The sequence below is a fragment of the Diceros bicornis genome, chromosome 2, assembly GCF_020826845.1.
Source record: "Diceros bicornis minor isolate mBicDic1 chromosome 2, mDicBic1.mat.cur, whole genome shotgun sequence".
NCBI classification, from domain to species: Eukaryota; Metazoa; Chordata; class Mammalia; order Perissodactyla; family Rhinocerotidae; genus Diceros; species Diceros bicornis.
Genome location: NC_080741.1, coordinates 21,787,620 through 21,812,203, shown reverse-complemented (window position 1 = coordinate 21,812,203; position 24,584 = coordinate 21,787,620). Strand labels below are relative to the sequence as shown.

The 24,584-nt window shown below is 49.8% G+C and overlaps 1 protein-coding gene across 1 annotated transcript in view; it reads left to right on the top strand.

Moving 5' to 3' along the window:
- Nucleotides 1-24,584, top strand: part of SH3BP5 (SH3 domain binding protein 5) — a 73,707-nt gene that overhangs the window by 40,755 nt on the left and 8,368 nt on the right. Inside the window, exon 4 of the mRNA XM_058553394.1 lies at nucleotides 18,642-18,806. Within this exon, the coding sequence (XP_058409377.1) occupies nucleotides 18,642-18,806 (165 nt within the window). The remainder of the gene's footprint in view (nucleotides 1-18,641; nucleotides 18,807-24,584) is intronic.

Below are 24,584 nucleotides of genomic sequence, written 5' to 3'. Positions count from 1 at the left end.
GGTTTCTAAGATAACTGGCTGAGTCTATGATTTTTTATGTACCCCATAGTAATCCTCACTAACTTGAATGCTGAGAGCTGGTCAGCTCCAGACAGAATTCTGAAAGGCTCCGTGGGAGGCCACATCAACTGGGTCTCTTCTGAAGAATCTTCCAGAATGTGGGTTTCTCAGCTGTTCTTTCCCCCAACTTTTCTAGTCCACTGCCTGGCATCTGTCTCCTTCCAGCTTTCTCCGCTTTGCCATCCTTAAGTGCCTTTATTAGTTTGATCATTTATTCATTTTTCCATTTAAAACTTTCCTAGCACTAGGGAGCTTATGTTCTCATAGAGGCAAGAGTGCCTCTTTGCTTCAGTGATGGCAAGGATCAGCTGTGTTTGGGAAACCTCACTTTGTATGTTTTACTTTGAAGAAGTGGTTTAAATGGAGGTAAAAAAGAAAGATGACATTTGTCCATCAGTTTGTTACCAGCCTCAGGTGCATCCCCCAGCCCTTTGGCGGAGCACTGTGCTGCAGAGAAGGCACTAGGCCGTGTTTATTTCTAGAAATCGTGGTGTATCAATCTTCTAAGGTTCTTGCAGTCTTTGAATTTAAGTCTCTTGATCTCAGGCTCAGGCCAACGGAGCGAAGCTTCTCTTCATACAGAGAAGACTGGGGGGTCTGTTTCCACACCGACCTGGGCACTCAGCCAAGGTGGTTGAAGGCATCTGTGGTGGGCTCTTTTGAGAGCACTTGTTGGAAGGAAATCATGAGATGTAAGGCACTGTATTAATTTATGTAGGTTCCTCTTCTGTCTGGCCCCATCCCAACACCCAAGACCATAAGAAAATATACAGATGAAGTTTTACAGCCTGAAGTCCTGAAATTCACAGTGCCTTGTTCACGAAATAATGGCCCCGTCTTGTATCAGCTGGGAATCACATTTGGTCGCAAGTAAGAGAGGACTCAAAAGTAGTGGCTCAAACACACAAGGATACCTTCTCTCACCTAAAAGAAAACCTGAATTAGGCAGTCCAGGATTGGTGCCATGACTCCATGGTCATCTGAGACCCAGGTCCTATTACTGCTCCATCCTAGTATGTGAGTCCCATCCTCAAAGTCACCTCGTGGGCCAAGATAGCTCCGGGAGCTCCAGCAATTGCATCTGATTTCAGGACAAGAGGAAAAGAGGAAGGGTAAAGGACAAATGCCCCTTCAATTTTAAAGAGTCTACTTAGAAGTCGCAGACAATGCACTGTTTCTGTTTCACTTCCAGAACCTAGTCACATAGTCACAGTAGCTGCAAGGGAGGCTTGGCTGGGGGTTTCTTAGCTAGCAGGGTTGTTTCTAAGGATGAAGAGGAGAAGGGATATAGGGAGGCAACTAACTGACTCTGCCACGTCTGTGCTCTGGTTTCTCTATCTTCTAGAAAGGCTCTGGGCTGGAAAGAGTTAGAGGTGGGCCTAGGACTCCTTTGAGTAGGGAAATCCGGTAAACCCCGTATCTCTCTTCTGCATCACTTCCCTCCCTTAATGGTGTGTGGAAAAATTCCTCTCCCTTATGTTGTGTTGGAGACCTATGAGGAAATGCTGGCTTCCCATGCAGGTCTAAGTGTGTGTGTGTTTTGTCAAGTCACAGAATCCATTCATATTTTCTTTTAACAAATACTAATTAAACAACTCATTTCCCATTGCCATTTATTTGATGTAAGCCCTCCTGTGTTTCCTGCACTATTGAAATAGCCTTTTAATTGGTATTCCCGCCTCCTAGTCCCACCTCTCCATCTCCCCCGAGTGCCTCCCAACAGAATCTTGCCAGTCTGTTCTGCTCAAAAACTTTAGTACATGTGATGGTTAATTTTATATGTCAACTTGGCTGGGCCACAGGGCCCAGGTATGTGGTCAAACATTCTTTTGAATGTTTCTACGAGGGTGTTTATTGGAGGAGATTAACATTTAAATCAGCAGACTTTGAGTAAAGCAGATCGTCCTCCATAATGTGGGTGGGCCTCATCCAATCAGTTGACAGCCCGACTAGAACCAAAGACTGACCTCCCCTGAGCAAGAGGGAATCCTGTAGCAGATGGTCTTTGGAACTGAACTGCAGATGAGCTCTTCTCTGGGTCTCCAGCCTGCTGGCCCACCCAGCAGATTTTGGACTTGCCAGCCTTGATAATCACATGAACTGATTCCTTAAAATCAGTCTTTCCGTATCTGTGCACATCCTGTTGGTTCTGTTTCTCTGGAGGACCCTGACTAATACAGCACTTCTTCTGTCTCTAGTGTCAAGCCCACATCTGGGCACAGCACACAAGTCTTTTCACAGTCTGCCCCAGCCCCTCTCGTCCTGTAGCATCTGCACTTCTCTGTGCTCTCCCAAGGTGCCCCTCCCTCCGCCCCCGCCACTGTCACAATTGCCAGGGACACGGTGCTGTTTCACTCACAACCCCTGAGTACATCATGGAATGTTTTCCATCGTTGCCTGTTCTGTTCTCCTTGCCTGTGATGTTTTCCTCCCCAGACTGACTAGCTCTGTGATGTTCAAAATGGTAGCCATTAGCCACATGTGGCTACTTAAATATAAATGAATAAAATTAAGTAAAACTGTGAGTTCAGGTCTCCAGTCTCACTAGCCATATTTCAAATGTTCAGTAGCCACATGGGGCTGATGGCTACTATTTTGGGACAGTGCAGACAGAGAACATTTCTCTCATTGCAGAAAGTTCTATTGGGTAGGGCTGCTTAGCTCGCACCCTTGGCCTGATTAAAATGAAGGCACAGGTCAGTGTAACTTCTACAGACTTCCTGCAGTCCCCTCCCTCACTAAGCTTTCCTTCTTTGAGAATTTGAAAGTTATGGCTGTCATCCTCTGAAAACACTCATATATGCGCAGGTGTGCAGAAATCATAAACACAATTTCAAGGTGCTCATCAGCTCCCCTTAAGGGTCATCCATATCCTATGGGTTAATAACCACGAGTTAATGCTACATAAGATGCTTATTAACAGCTGACACGTCTATACTGCATACTGTATGCCAGTTCTAAGTACTTTATGTGTGTCAACTCACTTATTCCTCAAAGCAACCTCATGGTGTAGCTTCAGTTGTCTGCATTTTGCAGATGGGGAAACTGAGGCACAGAGAAGTAAAATAAAGTGCCCGGAGTCAGTGCAGATGACACACACAGCTGATGAGTGGCCTCGCCAGGATTTGATCCATGCAGCCGAAGTCCCAGGTCTGTGTCCCTAACCTCTACACCAAGGGCTAAGAACCCCGCTCTGGCGTCTGAGCTCCTTGAGGACAGAAATTGCATCTGATCCTTTGCAAGTCTTCATGGTGCATGGTGCACAGTGAAGGTGACGTGAACGCTTGATGAGAGGAGCAATGCTTGGTTGAAAGAGTTATACAGAGGCCTTAGGCATAACTGTCTCAGCTCTGGGATATTTGGATTCTTACATGTGGATATCTTATCCTTTTCTTTCTTAGTTCCATTGGCTGCAATTTGTTCCTGACCCCCTAGAGCTGAGAGAGGCCCCGAGTCCCTCAGACCTGGGGGACTTGGCAATACCAGGTGGACAGGAGGGCATTCGCCAGGAGCCCCGGCTCACACGGAAATCCCCTGCCTCGCCGGCTAGTGCTCACCTTGCCTCCCCTGAGCTGGGGGCCCCGCTGCTGCCCTGGCCCTGTCACCAGGCCGTCCTGTCTATTTCACAGATCCCAGGTGGCTTGAAGTGGCACCGGCTCCAGTGGTCAGAAGGGTCCCTGGTTGTACGTGCTCTTGTGCCCCATGTCTTCCTGACAGCCTGCTCTGGCCGGGCTCTGCTGGCCACAGCCATGTGGACATCTTCACACTTGTATTGCAACATCCCTCCGCTTTTTCATGTCCTGAGCTCAGCAGGGAGGTATGCTGTGCTAACTCTTGTTTATATTAAGCCCTCATTTTCTTCTGCGTCCCCCTGACCTTGAATTCTCGTGGAGCTGATCTTGCAGGAGGTAGTTAAAATTAAGCCAGGTCATGCTGACCCAGGGGCGGAAGATAGGTTGGAGGGGGTATGGCATTTCAGTGAATCAGTGGCTCCTTTGCTGTGCTGAAGTGTACCAGGCAACAAATAGTGCCAAGGAGCCAGGGAAGCCTGAAACCTGGAGGGGGGGAGGGGGCAGCCAAGCTCCCTGGCTCATGGAGGGCTCGGGCTGGCACCTGCTTCCAAGTGCAGATTCCTCACCATCCTGGTGGTGGGGACTCATAGATGTACCAAACATCCCTGACTTCAGGGAGTTTGCAATCTCGTCAAGAAGAGGAAGTGAAGAGTAAAATAACTCAAGAGCTGTGTCGTCAGTAAGTTCATAAGTTGGGCAGTTTTCAAAGTGTTTTTTCGCATATGCCATCTTATAACGTGGCAGACTGCTGAAATAAGTATAGAAACTCAGTCCTGTGAATTCAGAGAGGGTCAAGTTCCACCCAGGAATGAGTTTCCTGAAGACCCACTGGGACCTGGGTTATAGATCATTCAGCTTGGAGGAGGCGAGGGAGAGCGGAAGGGGGGAATGATTTAGCTCTTGAGAGAATGGCATTCATGCCACATGATTGAGGTCATTATTACAATTAGGTCATTATGCAGGTGAGCTTTCACATCATGTAAATGGGCATTTCCGAGGATAAACGCACCCAGAGAGACATTAATCTGATTGTGTGAGCCACAGAGGAAGAAAATCACAAAGTGCATTAAAACGATTGCCCACAAGGGAGTTGTTTGTGGCTTGTCATTTGTACCTTAGCTTGGTACCTTAATTAAATAGGTATTTCTTAAACATCTGCAGTGTACTGGCCTCTAGGCTAGGGTTAGGGAATTAAAAGAATCAGTAACACAGTCCTTGCTCGTAGAGGGCTCCCGGGGTCACTGGGTGATGCGGCTGTAAAGAGCCCATCGAATTCCTTACTCTGTGCAGACAGGGGAGCCTGGGGGCTCTGGACCTTTTTTGCTGTAGCACCAACCCTGAGGGCCCGGGGCCTGGGGGATTGACCAAGCGTCTCTCGTCATCTGACACGTGTTGGTGGCCTGGAGTGAGTTGTCCTACTGTTCCCTATCCTCTCTGGTCTCCTTTCATGCCCCCTTTGTGGGTCTCTCCTAGGCTTACAGGCCAAGAGTAGGAAGCTGTGAGCACCCTCTTCCCACCCATCCATTCCAAGTTGGTGTTAATGGAAGTCACTTGGTCTAGAATGAGTGTATCCTCTGCCTCTGCTGATGGCGGCCTCTTGGGACTGAAGCCTGGCAGTCATGTGAGGCGCTGGCTGGTGGGAGACCACCTGACAACATAAGGAAGCTCTCCAGTTGAGAAGCTTGTTTCATGGATCCCAGCCTGGCAGGGAAGGGGCCATCGACAGAGACTCCCTTCCATCATTTCTTCTGAGTGTTTCTTGTCTGAGGCAGGAGGAATGTTAATGACTTTGAACCCATTTATTTTAATCGTGTTAGAAAGGAGTCTCCAAGTGGAGACAGCGGAGCACAGGATTAGCTCATGGAAGTCGGGCACGTGGCGTGTCCAGCCGAGTGGGCAGGTGGTGAGGGTGGATGGATGCTCTGGTCTGCTCTGGCTGCCCCTTTTCTCTGAATCCAGAGAGTCATCCTCCCTGTGACGTGCTTACTGAGGTCTCTCTCTGACGTTGGCTGTCCTCATAACCTTAGATTAGTTTCTGGATGGTCTGAATGTGATTTGAAGGAGTTGGGGTCATTACTGTTTTGGGAATGGTGAGTGGCTCGTGAACTGTAGACTGTTAGTCTTCCTATGTCAGCAGAGTGTGACCATGACCTTCCTTAGCAACATGGTGTATAGGAGCCCGGGGTGGAGAATATAAGGAATGTGCCTGGGAGAGTGGCTTTGGATGGACCTGTGTGTTCATCTCTGTGCTGGGTGTTGTGGGTGATGAAGTATAAGCTACAGTTCCTGCCTTCAAGAAACTTGTGTTCTGCAAACTCTCACGTGCTCAACTGCTGTTGGGCAGTGCAGGATGATCTCTGAACAAGTTCTCTGTCAAGTGTTGGGAAATTTATCAGTGGGTGTTCAGAAAAGGGGTCAACCTGTAAGTCCTAGAAGAACAGGACTGTTCACTCCAAAGAAGAGGCTGCAGGATGACAAGGACTTTTTTTTTGGGCCTATGAAGTGTCATAAGAAAGAAGATATGATTGTTAAACTAATGAGTCCAGCATGCTGTAGAGGAAAAAGAATTCACAGATGATGGGGTATTTGAGATGGGTTTTGAAGGATGGGTAGGAGTTCTCTAGGTGGAAAGGAGAGAGAAGGGTATGTGTTGCTGGCAGAGGGAATGGCACATACAAGAGCGAGGAGTGTTGAAGGAATGGTGAGTGGTTAGGCCTCACTGGGTGGATGGGCAGTGCGGACCTGGCCTGTGGCCCACTTTTGTTGGGGATGGGGAGAGTGTTAGGCAGGGAAGTGACAGACATCATCAGAGATGTCCTTTAGAAAGATTACTAGGTACCCTAAATGCAATCGTGTGAGACTAAATTTATGCCATATGGAGTTTAAATTGGCCATGTGAGATTGAAAGCTGGGAAACCAGTTAGAAAGCTTTTAAAATAGTCCAGAGGGGCTGGCCCAGTAGCGTAGTGGTTAAGTTCACGTGCTCTGTTTCGGTGTCCCAGGATTCAAGGTTTCGGATCCCGGGCCCGGACCTGCTCACCGCTCATCAAGCCATGCTGTGGTGGTGTCCCATATACAAAGTAGAGGAAGATTGGCACAGATGTTAGCTCAGGGACCATCTTCCTCAGCAAAAAGAGGAGGATTGTCAATAGATGTTAGCTCAGGGCCAATCTTTCTCAGAGATAGATAGATAGATAGATAGATAGATAGATAGATAGATAGATAGATAGATAGTCAGTCAGTCCAGATAAGAACTAATGCTGGAAAAATCTGCTGAGGTTTCCTTAGAGCCCATTTGTTCCTTGATACACAGCTGGTGGGTGGGGAGAGGTTGAGCAGGGCTTATCAAGCCTTTGGATGCTTTACAGAGGAAAATGTCTTGGCCAGAGGGCTCAGCAAAGTGGGCGTGCAGATGGTGTGGTGGAGGGAGTTCATTGAACTGAGGGCAGCCCAGTGGGTTCTGTGGTTTCTCCTCAGGATCTAGTGAATCAGTCTTGTAAGCTTCACCATTGGAGAAGTGGAATAATAAAGGCCCTATGTTTGTGCTTTTCCTTTCCAGGTCACTGGAGTCAGGGGGCTTGAGTTCGAGTCTCAGTGTCCTTTCTTTCTAGCCTGGTGACCTTGGACCAGTTCCTTAATCTCAGTTTCTTTGGGTGTAAAATGGGTACAGCAATACTTATGAGCAGGGCTATAGGCTAGATTCCATAGGTGAATGCCTGGCACGTGGTAGGGATTTAATAAACACCCCTGCCCCGGTTCCCTATATCCTCCCTCCCTCAGGGCAATAGAAGTGGGGTGCAGGGAGGGCGTACCCAGGTGCCTGCAGTGTTGTTTGGCCCTCCTTGAAAGTGCTTTCTGCTGATAACATGCTTTGTCATTGTAAGTGGGTGTATTTTTTTCTTCTTCTCTGTCTCTGCCAGGGACAGAGAGAGAGCTGGGGGCTTTAAATCATAGCAGAAGAGACCGAGATGAGAGATGAGAAACTTCTGGACAGCCGAGTGGTTTGGCCACCAACAGGCTGTGGGGGGCCAATGTTGGACCCCCACATTTTTGATGCGTCTTCTCTAAAGATTGCACGTGGGCAGGATGGACTTTGAGGGCTCAGGAGCCCTTCCGGTCTTGTAAACTGTCTCTTGTTTGGCTAACATTTGACTCTTTACTTCCCCTCACTGGCAATCGTACAGGTGTTTTTTGGGTTTTGTTTCATTTATTTATTTATTGAGCTTAAATTTTGCCTTTAGTGAAGACCACCTTTGACAAATATCTTTGGTTTCTCTGTTCTTCTAGTGAGTAGCATTTTCTTGAGTTTTGTGATTCTGTGGCAGGTATATAGCAAAAGTGATAACTTTGAACCAAAAGCTTCAAAAACCTTTTTTTTTTTTATGACTTTTTATCATGGAATGTTTCAAGTATACACAACAGTAGAGAGAATTATCAATGAACCCCCACATACCCATTGCCAGCGTCAATAATTGTTAACATCCTGCCAATCATGTTTGATCTGCCCTCCCCTGTTTATTCTTATTTTAAATCTGTTCACAGGTATCATTTCACTTCACCCATAAATATTTAAGTATTTATCTCTAACAGATAAGAACCTTTAAAAGATCACATTTTCGCACCTAATACAATTAATAATAGTTCTTCTAATATCATCTAGTGCCCAGTTCTTTTTCAAATTTCCCTAGCTGTATTAAAAATGTGTTTTTGTGATTGGTTTAAAGCATTTGGTGACAGCTGTTATATTTTGAGTTGATAGATAGTGTGGACCTCCTCTCTGCCCTCAAATTATGCTGTTGCTCAACCCAGGGACATAGTTTTGAGTTTAAGGAAAGAACTATGTGGTATAAATAGCAATGTGATAGCTTATTAAGAAGTGCATCAAGAAGCAATTTTGTCAACTTTGTATTATGGAAAATGTGCAAACATATACAAGGATAAAGATGAGAGCAAACGCAAAATAGCTCAGTGGTTAACTCGCCTGCTGGTTGACTATTTGAAGCCAGAACACATTCCAGAACGTGGCCTTGTAAGTCCTGCTGCAATTATGTATCTTCAGTACTAGAACTGAGGCTCCCTGGGAGTTAACAGAGGCCTTGGCGTTCCAATCTGAGAAGCCTAGTGACTTGTTCAAGGTTGTAGACCCAAGACAATGGTCATTGTTTGTGCCAGGAATATCCCCTGTGGCTCCTACCTCTCTGGACACAGTGCACTGCCTCAGAGTGGCCCAATTGCCGTGGTCGATCAATGCTGGTTCAGTGTGGGGCATTAGAATTTTGTTGGCATTGGGGTGTATTAAGAGCTGGGGTCCCTAGGGGTTGAAGAGCTACAAGGGGGCCTGTTTGTCTATGTGGTGCTGGTGGGACCGTCTCTCTGGAGAACAGTCCCTGGAAATACTAGAAGCTCTGCTCACAATCCCCAGGTAGAGAGGGCTATGGCTACAGAAGCAGAAGGGGTGAGAGCCAACTGGCCCCCTGGCTCCTGCACTGGGAGGAAGGAGGAAAGCTGAGGATCAGGGGAAGGGGGCAGAGCTTTGCCAAGGGCATCTGGTGCATTCAGGTCCTTGACTTTCCCGCTGTGGCTGCGAAGAGGGAGGTGCTATTCCCAGTTCTGGCATCCCATTTCTTTAGACATCACCTCTTCGTTCCTGTGTTCCATCCTCCTCATGGGAAACCAGCAGCTACTCATTAGCTTCAAAGGACTGTCATGAGGCATAATTACAGAGCACGTGGATTCTTCCCGTGTGCAGTAGTCCAGTTCTCCCCTACCCTGTGGCATAAAGCAGCACTCTCCACTCCCTCAAAATGTCTGGCGAGCCTGTCGTGGCCTGGGTCTGCATTGTATATCTCAGGGAAGGATGAAATGGCTTCCCTGATTGGCGTGTGTCTTTCTGACCTTGAAACTGGGAGACACTGATGCCTCGAGTCTGACGTTGGGGGAGGATGTGTGGCTAGTGGGGCATGAGGGAAAGTGGCCTGGATTGGGGTTGGTGGATACCTAGACTTGTCCCTTTGAGCAGACCATCTTACTTGTTAGGCTCTGAATTTTCACTATAAAGTAAAATGATTGGTCTACATTATTTCCATCTCCTTGAGCCCAAAGACTCTGTGATTTGATTCTGTGGGCCAGGGGTCTAGGTTTGGTGGTGGCTCCTGGGGTGCTGTTGGGTCTACCTCAAGCTTGGCCCTGGACTCTTGCCAGTTTGTAGTCCTGTAAGCTGGTGGAATGCTGTTCCGGGCCCAGTCAGCGTGAGTGAGTGAGAGCCAGAAAGCCCAAGGAGGAATGTGGTTGTCGCCCTTCTGGCTGGGGTGGGGGTGGAGGGGGGAGGCTCGGCATCTGTTGTGTCCCAGCAGCAACAGGAAGGATTTGATTTGGGGGCCCTCAAGGGATGTGTTGTTGTTCCCTGAGACCCCGCTGTGCGTGGCTGGCAGGCCATGTAAGCCGCCAGGAATTGTGATGGGACAGGAGTGTGTGAAGGCGTCAGAGACATCAGCTGGCTGACCAACCTTGACATGCTGGTTTGTGCTAAGTAATGCCCTGTGCCCTGGGCAAGTACAAGGCCTGAGACCTTCTCCTGCCAGCAGCTTTTAGCTGAATTGGGGAGATTCTGTGGGGTGACACATGGAGCCAACCTAAGGCAGAGGGACAAGTGCCGCATGAGTGGAACAGAAGCCCTTTGGTGTGGTTTGGATGTGCGTGCCTGTGTCGAGAGGTGAGCTGAAGATGAGCAGAGGTGGACTGAATCCTGGAGGAGCCCCAGCCCCCGCAAGCCCCTGTGGGTCATATCCACCCTGGTCAGTCTGAGGCCCTGAATGATCGGGGGAGAAGGGATCATCCTGCCAGAAACTAGGTCACAGCACCCTATTGGGTACAAGGTACCCTCGAGGTTCTTTTGTTACGGATTTTTGAATGTCAGATTATTTATAATATAAAGCAGGAATGATGATGCCGTTTTGATGAGCACAATTCAGAGATCATGGATGATAGCTGAGACATTTCACCAGCCTTTGTTTCAGTGTTTGCACAGTATCTAGGCCAGCCCTGTCCAGCAGAACTTTCCGTGATGTTGGAAATGTTCTCTGTCTGCACCGGCCAATATGGGAGCCACTAGGCACGCGTGGCTATTGAGCACCTGCAATGTGGCTAGTGCAGCTGAGAAACTGAAATTTTAATTTACTTAATTGTAATTAATTTAAATGTAAATAGCCACATCTGCCTAGTGGCTCCTGTATTAGGTAATGCAGTTCTAGAGAATCGTTAAGTAGGTAATTACAAATGATAGTAGTATTTTTTGAGAGAATAGTATAATGGAGCCCCATATACTCTTCATCCAGCTTCTACAGTTATGAACCCATGGCCAGTCTTATTTCATCTTTACGCTCCCTTCTCCCTCCCTCCCAGCTCTCCCTTCTCACTTCTAGCTGTATTATTTTGAAGCAGATAATAGCTTTTTAATTTTTCTTTTTAAACAGCTCATTTTTAACCTCAGGACAGAGCCAAACTAGTTGACCTTGATTTTCTAATCCCTTGAGTCTCTTTTGACACTGTGATATATTAGAGAGCTTCGTGGCCTGTGCACTAAAACAGCTGCAGGGCCTATGTTATATCTCTTAAGACTGCTCATGGTTTTCTCATGTTTCTTATACACCATGGATCTTTTATTTAATTTGTGGTATACAGTTTAATATTAACTGATAATGGCTCAAACTGTACATGGTGACATTTGGGACTGAGTAAAAATCGATGTCCCATGTGTTCAACAGATTTTTAGATCTGCAAAAAGTGATCCAGGAAAATTGAGTTTGATAGACATAATGAAAAACTCCATGGCACAAACTATACTTGGTAAAGTTTGATATGGATGCAACTGTTCAATGGATCAAATCTATTGATTTGAAATAGAAAAAGAACTGATCCTAATGAAAATAATTTTGACTAAAAAAAAATGAAAAAAATTAGAAACATTGAATGTGAAAAATGATCAAGGAACTAAGTGGGCTTAATGGAATTTTTTCTAGAAAATGCTTTCAAATGAAAACGTGTCTATTCTGTGATAATTTTGATGACAATGTTTGTATCCAAAACATCCTCAGGGACAAAATGGCATCGTCCAAATGGCTGGTACCCGTCTCTGGACACTCTTCAATTAACCTCAGAGAAAAGTTTGAAAGGGGCATGAAGGGACAGGGAGTTTTCAGAATTGAAAGGCTCAGACTATCTGGCCACTGCCCATCCCTGGGATTGCTCAGAATACAGGCAGAAAGCTAGAGCTTGAAGAAAACTGAGAACAGATGCCCTATCTGTTGTCCACTTTGATGTTCATCCTGGACGTCCCTGCCTCATTGAGGCCTGCAGGGGCTTTTGATCATGTTTCCAGAGATTTTTGATCTTCCTCAGATGGCTTGGAAAGGAATCAGGGACTTTTCTTCATGAGCTTCTAGCTGAGAGATGGGTTCTTTCCAGCAGCACATAACAACATTTGCTATAAGGAGGCAAGAACAAAATTGTATCAAGTTAAAAAAAAAAAAAAAAAAAACAAGGACAGGGGCCTTCCTGCCACTGGTTGCCCAGGGCAGCAGGGACCTTGTCCTGACCCCGGTGGGGTGGGGGCCATCCCAGCTGGGCCTCCCTGTGGTTTCAGCGGCGCGTCCCTCCTCAGTGCTCGGCTGCCCCACGTGGCCTGAAGGGCCATTGCTGACCTCACACTAGGGGCAGCCTCTGGTTCACCCATGCGACTTTCTCATCCTCTTTAGAAGGCAGCGGGGCACTCCCGTCTTCCATTTCATGCCCAAGTGTCCAGGGGTATCTGGAAGCTTCTTGTTGCTCCCGTATCTGCTCCCCTCGAGCACTGGGAGGTGCATGCAAGTTGAGCCCACTCATTCCTAAGTAAACCCCAGAGAATCCCTTTGGGTTTGAAGTGCTAACGGCATTTAGAAGGGAGTGGGAAAGCAATCAGAGGGCCTGTGCCCTGCGTGGGTGTGCGGTCTTGATAGATGGAGGAATTTTGACTGCCCCACAAGTCCCTGAGTCTCTTCAGCCTCTTTGCCGCCCTGTGGGTGGGATCCAGGTTGTTCCCAAGAACAAGTGAGGAAGCAGCGAGGGGGCGTGGGAGAGGGTAAGCTCAGAGAGCTTTCAGGATCAGTTTCCTTTTTTTTTTTTTTTTTGTGAGGAAGATCAGCCCTGAGCTAATATCCGATGTCAATCCTCCTCTTTTTTGCCGAGGAAGACTGGCCCTGAGCTAACATCCAGGCCGATCTTCCTCTACTTTATGTGGGATGCCGCCCCAGCATGGCTTGACCAGCAGTGCTTCGGTGCGCGCTAGGGATCTGAACCTGTTAACCCTCGGGCCGCGGCAGCGGAGCATGCGCACTTAACAACTGCCCCCACCCAGCCGGCCCCCAGGATGAGTTTCTAGACCCCAGCGTCCGCAGCCTGGCTCCTGGCTCCTGACTGGGCGTGAGCTCAGCTCTTGCAGCAGCAGGCTGTCCTCCCCGCTCCTCCCCCGCACTCTGTAGGGAATACCGCGGCCTCCTGGGTGGCTGGCATCTTTCTTCCCTGCACACCCCCCACCCACCCCGATCTGTTTAACTGCAGCCAGTGTGGCCTTGATCAGGGTGAAGAGGTAAGGCTGAACTTAGCTGAACCAGCACCTCTTTCTGGGGAGTCTGTAGCCCAGCGGGTGGTGTTGAACAGAAGTGTAGAACAAAGGCTCTGGGTCAGGGATGGAATCCTCACCCCACCTTTGGTAGCTGTATGATCTTGGGCAATTTATTTAACCTTTCTGAGCCTTGGTCTCCTTTATAAAGTAGGGATGGTAACTGGACTGACCTTGTAGGGTAATTTCAAGATTTCAATGAGGCACTGTTCTCAGAAGACCTCAGAATATACATTATCTGACAGAATAAATGCGCAGTGGCTTCTGTGATTAGATTATTTTCTTCATAATCATCTATATCTACACTAATGGGTTTGTTAGTAGCCGGGTACTAGATTAGTCCTGTCTTGCAGGCTCTCTCTGTGACTTGGAGCCACCCCCAGCCCGAGTATCACTCTGGGCAGCCAGGTGACGAGACCCCTCTCCTTTTCAGTTTCTGTAGCTACCTGGCTGGCGTGTGAGTGACGCCTGCGTGAGTCACAGGTGGGGCAGCAATCCTCTGCACAGATTGGGTTCCCATCTCATCTCTGGCCCCTTAGCAGCTCTTGCTAGGTATAAGTTATGGGTAGACTGTCCATTTGTCCCGTGATTGTTGTCACTGCCGAAGTTACCCAGGTTGGCAGACACGGCCTGGTAGAGCAGAAAGAGCCCCACTGGGGGTCCAAGGCTCTGGTTTCCTGGCTCTGGCCGGCCACTAAATAGCTGTGTGACATTCGGCGAGTGGCCTCGCCTCTCTGGGCCCTCCTTTGGAAAATGAAGGATTTGAACTGGATAGTCTGTAAACTTCCTTGAACCCTCGCCATACCCAACGCAAATGTCTGAATGCTCTTGTTCCTTCCTAAGACGCATTATGGGCTGGAGTGGAAGTTGAGTCAGACGGCAGCCTCACCGATGACGGACCTCCTACCCCCCCTCCTTTGTTGATGACGCTGGAACACCGACATGTTTCCGAGTGCTTCGCAGTCACCGCTGGCCCCGGGCCGGTCTCTAATGGTCACTTGTCAAATTCATTCATGAGCAGCCTTTTAAAATTCTCTCTACAGAGCTGTTTCCATGAAAGCCGTTAGTGTCCATGAGTCATGAAGGTATTTAACATTTTCCTGTGTTGCATCTTACAGCTCAAACCCAGCTCTGCGAACATTTTCCTCTTTGGTACTATTCCAAGCTGAGCCTCAGCTCTCCGGTTTGCTGACTGGTCTTCTCTGCTGTGAGAAAACCACCATGTGACTTGTGCACACCAGGGGGCCTGTGAGTGCAGGGCCCGTGTTCAAATCATGTATTACTACCAGGGCCTGGGTTGTTTGTTAGAGTTTGAAGATAAAATTTTGTTGGTTGTGCCAAAGATTTCTAGGTGTCATCTTTTCTACGATGGTGAGAACCAGGTAGCCAGCTCTCTTTGGGATTGCTAAATTGGCTTCTGATTTTAGAGGTCACGTGTCTTGTTATGACATTGGGAAGCGATCTCAGAGTTAAGCCCCCTCAGTTAGACATGTGGGTAAGCTCTTGGATGCCTCTTGTGTTTCTATGGCCTAGTCTAGTGCCTGACACCCTCTCCTTTGAGGAATCTTCCCTAGCAAACCTTTGACAAATCACTCTCTCTCTTCCCTACGTTCCCATAGCACATTATACCTCTGTCACTTGTCACAGCCTGTGTTGTATTGGAGCTTGTAATGAACGTGTCTGTTTTCCAGACTGAATGGCAACCCCTGATTTTGGTGTGGGCCCCCTTCCCTCCAGAACTTAGCCTCTAGGAGGTACTTCATCAATGTCTCATGGACTATATCCTGCCAGTGAGGGTGCAATAGGATGCTCCCACTCCTTGTGTGCACCTGCCTGGTTCTTCCTTCTGTATGTAGTTTTAGAAAATGTTTTATGAAATGCCTTACGAGGAGACCATGAGCTTTAGGTTTCTTTAGGAAGCCCCAAAAGTTTAGTTCCTTGGGCTTGATAGTAGTAAAATGGGCTATGAGCGGCTAGAAAGAAGTTGAGGGAGATTTGACCTGTCTACATTGGCCTGTGATAGTCACTTCTATCAGGTTTGCAGAATAGCCCAGCTGTGTAGAGGATAAGATGTGTTATCATTTAGATTTAGATTTGGCTGAACATAACAGAAAACCCCCAGATAACACTGCCTTAAACTTGAGACTTTATTTTTTCTGTCATGTAAAAAGTCAGGAGGTAAACAGTCCAGGACAGGGACCTAACTTACTGTTCCCCCATCCTTAGAGAGCCGCCTCATGATCCAAAGTGGCTGTTGAAGCACCAGCCATTGTATTAATATCACGGATGGAAAGACAAAGGAGCCCTCCTGGAAGTCTCACTCAATGTTCATTTACATCCTATTAGCTAGAAGTTAGTAACAGGGGCACTAGCTATAGTGTCAGCTGGGAAGTAGGGTCTTTAGCTGGCACATTCCCTCACCCTGAGACATAAAGGTTCTATTACCAAGAAAGATGGAGAGAATAGACTGAGTGGGTGCAGGACAGATGCCCAACACTTACTTGAATGAATGAATGAATGATGGAGAGATGCCACCTGGGTTACGTGTGGGAGAGCGAACCTTCACATTAGTAGGATCCATGATATGACAAGGCAGGCATGTTTCTGATACCATCCCACAGGATGGACGGAACCTTGAGGAAACTTCAGAAACTCACCAGGAACTTGACAGAGAGCGTGGTGTTCTGCAAGGCCACTTCAGATGGCTTCCTCTTTTGTGCCTTTGTAGAGACCTGCTTCCCTTATTTGGAACTCATCAGGTGCCTGGTAGCAGGTGCGGAGTCTTTGGCCTGGGGACAGCAGCCACGTTTTAGAAAGTCCCCACGAGAGCTTCTCTTTTTTTTTGTTTGAAGAAAAGCTTCATTCAAGCAGGGAGACCTGGGGGAAGAGAGTCTACCCTTAAATGTTGCTGAATTGAAATATTAAAATTTCCTAAAAACAAAAACCAAAAACAAATCCCATTTTAGGAAATATTTGACTCTTGCAGGATTAATTATCTGCTGGTGTTGGTTTGAAACCTGTAGGTAATCTGTGGTGCGGGGTGGGGACAGCTTTTAAGTGACAGGTCCCCATGCTTCTGTGCTTTCCCTGCAGCAAGTCTGGGCAGATGGAGGGCCCCACAGGGCTGTCCGCACGAGGGAGAACTCAGCTGGGCCGGGCGGCACGGGGTCTGGAGAGTGAGTCATGTTGCTGAGAGCACGTTGCGCTGTGGCGTCACTTCTCGGTGGGTTGCTCAGTTCTGTGGAGGGCGGGCCCCATGTCGCCACTGTGTAGCTGAGGCCCCTGAGTGGACGTGTGGTCCCAGGGCACTCAGCAAGGCAGGTCCCTGGGCTACTTAGGTTAAAGCTTTCATTCAAGGCTACCACTCTGGATTCCTTTTTAAAACTTTGATGGGAAACTTTGTCAAGTCTCTTACAGACCCTATGAGTTTCATAATGCTGCTTCTTCCTGGCCCCCATCAACCCCGCATTTTCAAATCATCCTCATCCTTCATCCTCGGTTCAGGATCATCCTCCTTTAAGAAGCCATCTTCGCTTCCTTCTGCTGGAAGTAATGTCTCCTCCACATCCCCTTACAAGATAGATCTCCCTCCCTCCCATGGCACTCTTTTGTATGGCTGTGTATGATAGACTTCTGAATGTCCACTCCATGCCCCTTTCAGCCCCCTGACCAGATTGTCATCGCCCAGAGGGTCAGGTCTGGTATGTGGTACTTGTTCACTGTTCCCTGAATGATGGAGGGTGGCACCCAGGGGGTCACAGAGCTGTTCCTTGCCCTGGGGGCTGGTGTGCTCATTTTGGCTCCAAGTCTCGTTTTGTTCCCCTAAGTGTCTTTGAAAAGTGTCCTCAGCCTGTGGTTTCTGAAGACTTCCTCTAAGTCATATGAGACTCACTCTGGGGATGGGTGGGGGCCCTGTTGTTGCCCTCCCCCCCTGCGTCCCAGGGGCTGCCCCATGGTGTCCCCAGGCTTACGTAACTGACAAGGGGTTCTGGTTAACCGAGGGTGGGCGGGCAGGACGCTGCAGCAGGCCAGCCTTTGGCAATGGCTCACTCGTACTCTGGTGGGGAATTCAAGGAGGGCATTCATAGCAGCAACTGGAGGGTTTTGTTGCTGATTTCTGATGCAATTACATGACCCGCTCTTGGGGGAGGTATGTTTACTGTCCGAAAGGGATAGAATGTGAATCAACTATGTAATTTAAAATTTTCTAGTAGTCCCAGTAAAAAAGTAAAAAGAAACAGGTGAAATTAATTTTAATAAGATATCTTATTTAACCCAGTATATCTAAAATATTATTTCATCATATAATCAATATAAAAATTAGTGAGATAATTAACATTCTTTTTTTGTAGTAAGTCTTTAAAATTTGGGATGGTTTGCATTAAATTGGATTAATGACATTTCAGGGACGGCCCCGTGGCTTAGTGGTTAAGTGAGCGCGCTCCACTGCTGGCGGCCCGGGTTCGGATCCTGGGCTCGCACCGACACGCTGCTTCTCCGGCCATGCTGAGGCCGCGTCCCACATACAGCAACTAGAAGGATGTGCAGCTATGACACACAACTATCTACTGGGGCTTTGGGGGGAAAAATAAATAAATAAAATCTTTAAAAAAAAAAAAATGACATTTCAAATGCTCAGTAGCCACATGTGGCTGGTGGTCGTCTAACATACGTTCAGCTACAGTTTGTGTTGATTCTCCCGCTTGATATTCCTTGAGAGCAGGGACTGTGTTGTGGCAATTCCGTCCTTCCCTTCCGTGGCTGGCGTTGGCGAGCGTGAGTTGAGTGGGGGCCTGTCTGGCAGAGTGACAGCCCTGGGGTGGGGCTGGTCACAGCCCTGCTGCTCCCCAGCTTTCTGAGCCTGGGGAAGGCCCAGGGCTCTCAGAGCCACAGTTCCCGCCTATTCAATGAAGCTGTTGCACCGTGATCTCTGGGGGATTTTCTGGTCTGACATGCCGTGAATGGAGCCATGGATCTGGGCAGGGATGGTGTTGGGGACCGCTGTCCACCTTGGCATCGTTAGCAATTGAGAGCTTCTCTGTGAAAGGCCCGATTGGCCATACCTGTCACACGAGAGGCTGGTTTGCCATCTTTGACTCCGACCGAGAGCTGTCATGTTTATCTGGACCATTGGGTCCCGAACTTTGAAAATCGTCCATTCATCCATCTGGTACCTGTTCACCCATCCAGCACTTACAAGGACCTGCGGGTGCCAGGCCTGTTCGCACAGTGGAAAGGCAGAGATGGCCAGGACGTGTCCCAGCCCTTGGGATGCTCATCTTTTGGAGGGTGTGATGGGCCAGTGGGAGCTCCTGCCACTTCCTGAGGCCTCATGAGGGTTCTTTCTCTCACAGGCTCAGCTTGAAGCTCAGAAAGCCACGCAGGACTTCCAGAGGGCTACGGAGGTGCTCCGTGCCGCCAAGGAAACCATCTCCCTGGCGGAGCAGCGGCTGCTGGAGGATGACAAGCGGCAATTCGACTCGGCCTGGCAGGAGATGCTGAATCACGCCACTCAGAGGGTATGAGTCATAGCTATGTGCGCCCGTGGGGGGTGTGCCTGGGTCTGTGTGCATGTGTCTGTGTCAGCAAGTGTCTGTGTGCGTGTGGGCATCTGCGTCAGGGCAGCATGCGTGCCTGTGGGTGGGGTGTGGGAGCGTCCTTTACATCCCCCTTGTCTGTCTCGTCCAGACTCCCTGCTGGTTCTGGTGAGCTCTGTGTGTGCTGGTTTCCCCAAGCAGAGGAAATAGACTCCCAGGCATGTTGCTGAAAAACACTCTCTGAAAGTCACAGGTTGTCATCTTCGTGGGGCATCTTGGCAGGGCCTAGGACTAAGCCATGCTCAGGGATGACAGTCGCCCAGTGACAGTATAGCTGCTCCCTCCCTATGTTGCTTGACGCTTGTCTGGTTCAGACCATCCCTGAAGGTCTTGACTGTCGATTGGGCTTCCCAGAGGGACTGTGTGTTTTCCAGGGCCCATTCCCACTGGGTCCAAGGGGCCTGGCTGGGATTAGAATCCCAGGGAAGAACTTGATTAACAGTCTCAAACCGCGCTGGGTCTGGACTCGGGGCATGTGTGCTGTCAGAGGGAAAGCCGGGGCCATGGCAGGTGAGACCAGAATCCAGTGGGCATACAGGCCAGGGCTTCTGGGCTGGGCTGGCATTCGGGGAGCCTGCATGAGGACAGGAAGTGGGCTGAGTATGATCTCCGCCCAGCTCTGACTCCTGGGTTTTATGCCATTATTGTTTGGCTCTTGTCAGCTCCCATGACCTCCTCTCTGACCACTTTGCTCAGAATCAGAAGTGGTGGGACAGCTGCTTAGCTCAGCTGGACTTGTTACCTCCACCTAACTCTACTGGGTTTCCTAGGAGTCATGCAGAACGTTCCAGATACCTCCCCTCTCCTCCAGGCTGATTTGCTGCAGGGTGGTGGGTGAGCCGACGTGTGCCTTCAACAGCTTTACCACATTGAGTGATGTAGAGGGGGCGGGGGCTGCAACCCTGGCCTTGACTGCTTGAGAGCCCGCCTGTGGGGCTGGAATAGAAAGTCAGGAGTTAACGTCAGCGGCCTGTCCCTTTTCAGTGTCACCTGACACAGTGGCTCAAGTCCTGGGGGACCTGATAATTAAAGATGGCCTTGTGCTTCCTGAAATAGAAAGCCTGACACACAAATGACTTCGAGAGTCAAATCTGCATTGACTTTGTACCACCTCCCCTGAAGCCTGAGACGCCTGGCCCGGCTTTGTGTGGCCTTGAGCGTCCTGCCCCCTAGTGGACACGATGCTCGGCGAGCCGAACACAGGCTGGAACAGCTTTCCTGGATCAGCTGGTGGAACACCAGCGGAGGTTGGAAATCTTGGAAATTTACAAGCCACAGCCTGACAGATGTGAAAAGGACCAAAAAACGAAAGAGAAAATAAAAATTTAGAGTAGCTCCTTCCAAGAAGTTAGCTGAAGGCTGCCTTTCCTTTTTGCTCTCCCTCAAGCCCGTTTGGAGATCCAAATCAGCCTGTAAGAATCATTTCAGAAATCATTTATTCTGATCTTTAAAAAATAAAACATGTTTCTTCTTCTTCCTTTTTTTTTTTTGTTTTTCTATTTTATAAGTCCCAGGGCCCTAGTGGATGGTGGGTGGCCGGTCAAGGGGAGATATCCCCAGGCCCCCCACATCACACAACTCCTGGGAGCACCGTTCACACTGTCGTCTTGGGGAATGGCGCTGCCTGGAGTTGTGCAGTGCACAACTTGAGGGACTGTACAAGATGGCCCTGGGCCTCCTGAGGTCACGTGGGGCTTCTTAGGGGCCCGGGGAAGGTTGTCTGATGTATGTCCTCACTAGCGAAGGGCCTAGACATTTGGGTTTCTTGATTGTAGGGGTCACCACTGCAGATTGGCAGGTGTTCTGAGTCACAAGGCAGGATTCCCCCCTGGGGCCACCCTTTTTCTTCCACACATTCCTTCGCAGTCGCGTAGGCCTGAAGTGCTGCTCCTTGAACTGCTGAGGGAGGAGGAGAGTTCGAAACTGACACCAGCAAGAGACAGAGCTAGTGGCAAAGCTTTCCCCGGCCACCTCCCTGCGTCACTGAGAAGCAGCCTGTGAGGGCAGGTGCGCACACGTGTGGCTTTGCTGTGAGTGTCCCTCTGGGTTTAGCATTTCCCTAAATGGGGCTCCTGTTACCCGCTCCCAGAGCCTTGTGGGCCTGGCACACTCAGCTTGCTGAATGCTGGTTGATGAAGGTGATGAAGGGTCTAGAATATGTCCCCTGCCTTGTCTGCCTTCTGGATACTCAGGAATCCTGTTTCTTTAGGAGAAGGGAGCTTCATCTCACCCTCTTCTTCCAGAGACAGCGCTACTTAAGGGTCTAGAGGAAGGTCCGGGGCTGTGTTGAGGAAGGGGCAGGGGTTGGGGCTGCATGATCCCCCACCCCAGGCCGTGTGTAAGAACAAGGGCGTCCCCATATTCCATGCCCGAGGCCGTCAATGTGTCCCCTTCATTCCCCTCAACTTTTGGTGACCTTGGGTGGCCCCGCTCGGAGCCATGGCTGAAGCCAGTGCACTGGGAAGTGTAAGCGATGCCGGGAGCCCCGTGTCCTCTATCAGGCCACATGCAGTGCCACAGACAGGGACAAAGGAAGAGTTCTTCGCTCAGAGCTGGGGTCAGGGAGGGCTTTGGAAGCCGAAGGTAGCATGAGGCAGAGCTGCCGAGCCTACCTCGAGTGGCCTGGGGAGCGCAGCGCCGAGTCCCTGCTGCTCGCCACTTGGGACTTTGGGCAGCAGAGGCCCCTCCAGCCTCGGCCCTTTTTGCCTTGAAGCAGCCTTCGTGGGAAGGTGATAGCTTTTCCTCCCTGGCAGAGGAGGCCTGGCATCCTGGGAGGGAGGAATTGACTTTTGTAACGTCTGCCAAAAGACAGACAGAGGAGGAAATGTGACTTGGAGATGGGGCAGCGTCAACTGTTTGTGAGCCCGCAGCAGGCAGCTGCTGGAGAGGAAAGGACGCGGAGGCAGCCCTCCCTCCCTGGGCCTGGCATGGAGACTGCCTGGGTGCCTGGGTCTGAGGCCTGGGACGGCACATGAGGAGCTGTCCAGGCCAGCCTTCCTGACGCCGAGGGGTATGGACTGCCCCTCTCCCACGTGGCGGTGAGAAGCCACCTTCTTGGGCCCCGTCTCCCGGGGAGGCAATAAGAATCAGAAAACAGCCTGAATGAGCTGAGGTTCTGAGGAGACAGTGAAAGTGCCTTCCCCGGGGAGAGGGAGGATCCTGATCTTAGCTCCGGGATGTTGGGGCAGATTTGCGATGTTGGGGATGTAAGCGAGGGTGGAACGGCTCGGGGTTTGGAGAGGAGTTGAGAAAGCTGGAACAGGAGGCGGAGGAGCCATGCTGGGTGGATTCAGTTCCTGTGAATTCAGGTCATTCTGCTGGCGTGGGACCCAGTGAGTCAGCTGTGCCCAGCCCGGCTGGCACACCTGTTCGGTGCCCGTCAGTGTCCAGGCAGGACGTGTCTGTCTGAGTATGTTCTGTGTGCAGCTGTGAGCAGAGGGCCTGGAGCTGAGCAGTGGCCCCAGGGTCTTTGCGCTCTTTGGGACCTAGCTGCCTGCCTGCCCCGGGCTCCCAGGAGGGGCCGGTCAGGCACTTGTGGACCTATACCTCTTTTGGGCCTGCTGGCCTAGGAGGAGGGGCAGACGCCTGTGGCTTCTCTAGAATCCCGAGCACCGGCAGCTGCCGCCTGCTGCTTTCTCCAAGGCCCGCTGCCCACTTACCTGCCCGGGCTTGGTGCCGCGGCTGTCCTGCGGCGGACTCGTCCAGCGCCGGTTCTGGCTGCTCGGGTCGACTGGGCCTCAAACCCTGCCACTGGGCCCCAGCAGGTGGTCAGTTTGGGGGCAGGCCCAAGGGGCAGGAGTGTGTCTCTGCAGGTTTCGGGAACCCCAGGAATGCCCGATTACTTAGTCCTGTAGGCTGAGGCGGATGCACCCAGAAGTTAACAGAGAGCCTGTGGGACAGGGTCCCCTCTGCGGAGCAAGCTCTAAACCACCACGAGGGAGGCCAAGACTCTGTTCATGTTGGACAATGATTTCCTTCAGGAGCCTTCCAGCTCCAGGAAGGGAGGTTGGGATGCTGAGCGCTGCTCCCTGTGTCGTCTCTGTGAGTCCTGGTGCTCATCCTGTGGAGATGGCGAAGGGGCAGTGGACGTGTGGCTAGACCCAAGGGAGAACCACAGCGTGTGCCAAACCCCCATCAGCCAGAAGTGCTTCCTCCCTTCATATCCATCATCCCAAATACCACACGCTGAGACCCCTCTCCAGGACTGCCTCTGACGTCAAGCCCCCCCTGAGCCGCCATGGCCATTCTGACAGCCTGGATCCTCCGCTGCCTTGAATGATGGTCGCTGATGCTGGGTGTGTCTATACCCCGTGAGGCTGTCAGCCCAGGGTGTGGTCTCCTGTATGCCCTGCACACATAGTAGGTGCTAAATCAGTGTATGCGGCTCTCAATTGCATTCAATTCATCATCACATTTGATGATGGTAAAACTGAAGACCATGGTGCAGAGATGGAGTCCAGACGAAATTGCGGTCAAACCGAGCTTCGAGGAGGGCGAGGCAGGCCCTGGGAGGCCTGGGGCGATGGCGGTGGGTGCCTTGCCTGGGTCTGAATTGCACATGCTGGGCTGGTTGTTCAGTCAAGCCTGTGGCTGCCTTGAGGCCTTATGGGATTTCCTCATTGTCACTTCCCTGTGGCTTTCCTACATCCCTGTGGCTTCAACCTTCCTGGCAGAGCCACCTGCGCTGCCCTCCTCCCTATCCCCCTTCTTTCTTTCCCCTCCACAGCTGCACACAGCCATGACTGATTCCAGGCTTCCGATGGAGGGGGTCCTTGGTTACTAGGAGACGTAAGGTGACATGCTTGGTGACCTTCCTGCTGGAGGCTGAGTTGGGAGTTGGAGAGGTCTGCCGGAGGTTGTGTGTATGTGGGGTGGGGAAGATTGGGACGGGACATGGTAGACATGGCCTGATGGTAGACATAGACAAGCAGGGGACAGCAACATGCTTGCCGCCTCCTCAGTCTTCACTGGCAGTATTGCCAAGTGTTTGGAGCTTTCTGAGTGTTTAATTTTAGGAAGCCGTTGCTTCTTTTTGCAGACTAGGGGCCAAGATAGAACGAGGGCCCGTGTGCAGCTGGTGAGAACCCTGCTTCTTGCAGGGGCCTCTTTCTGTACAGGAGCCTCAAATCACAGCCTTCATAAATCAGTCTATTTAAAATGCTCTCAGACAGCCCCTTAAAGGTGAACCCTGCGTTGAATCCTTTCCTATTGGAACAGGTCACATCCAGGATGTTGTCTTTGTCTGATAAGCTTGGGGTTTTGAATTTTCTTAAAGGTTACAGTAGTAAATCCTTAAAGCCTAAGATTTAAGAGAAGACTATGTCCAAGAGTGGGATGTTTTTAGTGCATTTTATTTCATTGTGACATCTTTGGTGTTAGAAGCAAAGGGAAAGGATTTTCCCAGCCCTTTGGTCTTGGTCGAGAAGTCATTTAGCAAGCACGTCACCTCCTGCCAGCTCAGCTCAGGTCCCTTCTCTGGCTTTGTTTTCATTCTGTTGTTTTTAAAAGTATCTCAAACATTGAAACTTTTGTTAAAAGATATATATTTTAAAGAAGGTAAAAGCATAATTCTAATAAATATAAAATGTTCTCATGTCAAAGATTTTATTTAATTAAGGAGGGAACTAATAAGATGCTACAGCTATTTCAAAGGAGAAATAAAAAAACACACCGTCATCTGTAGAAAACCAGGGATGCTGA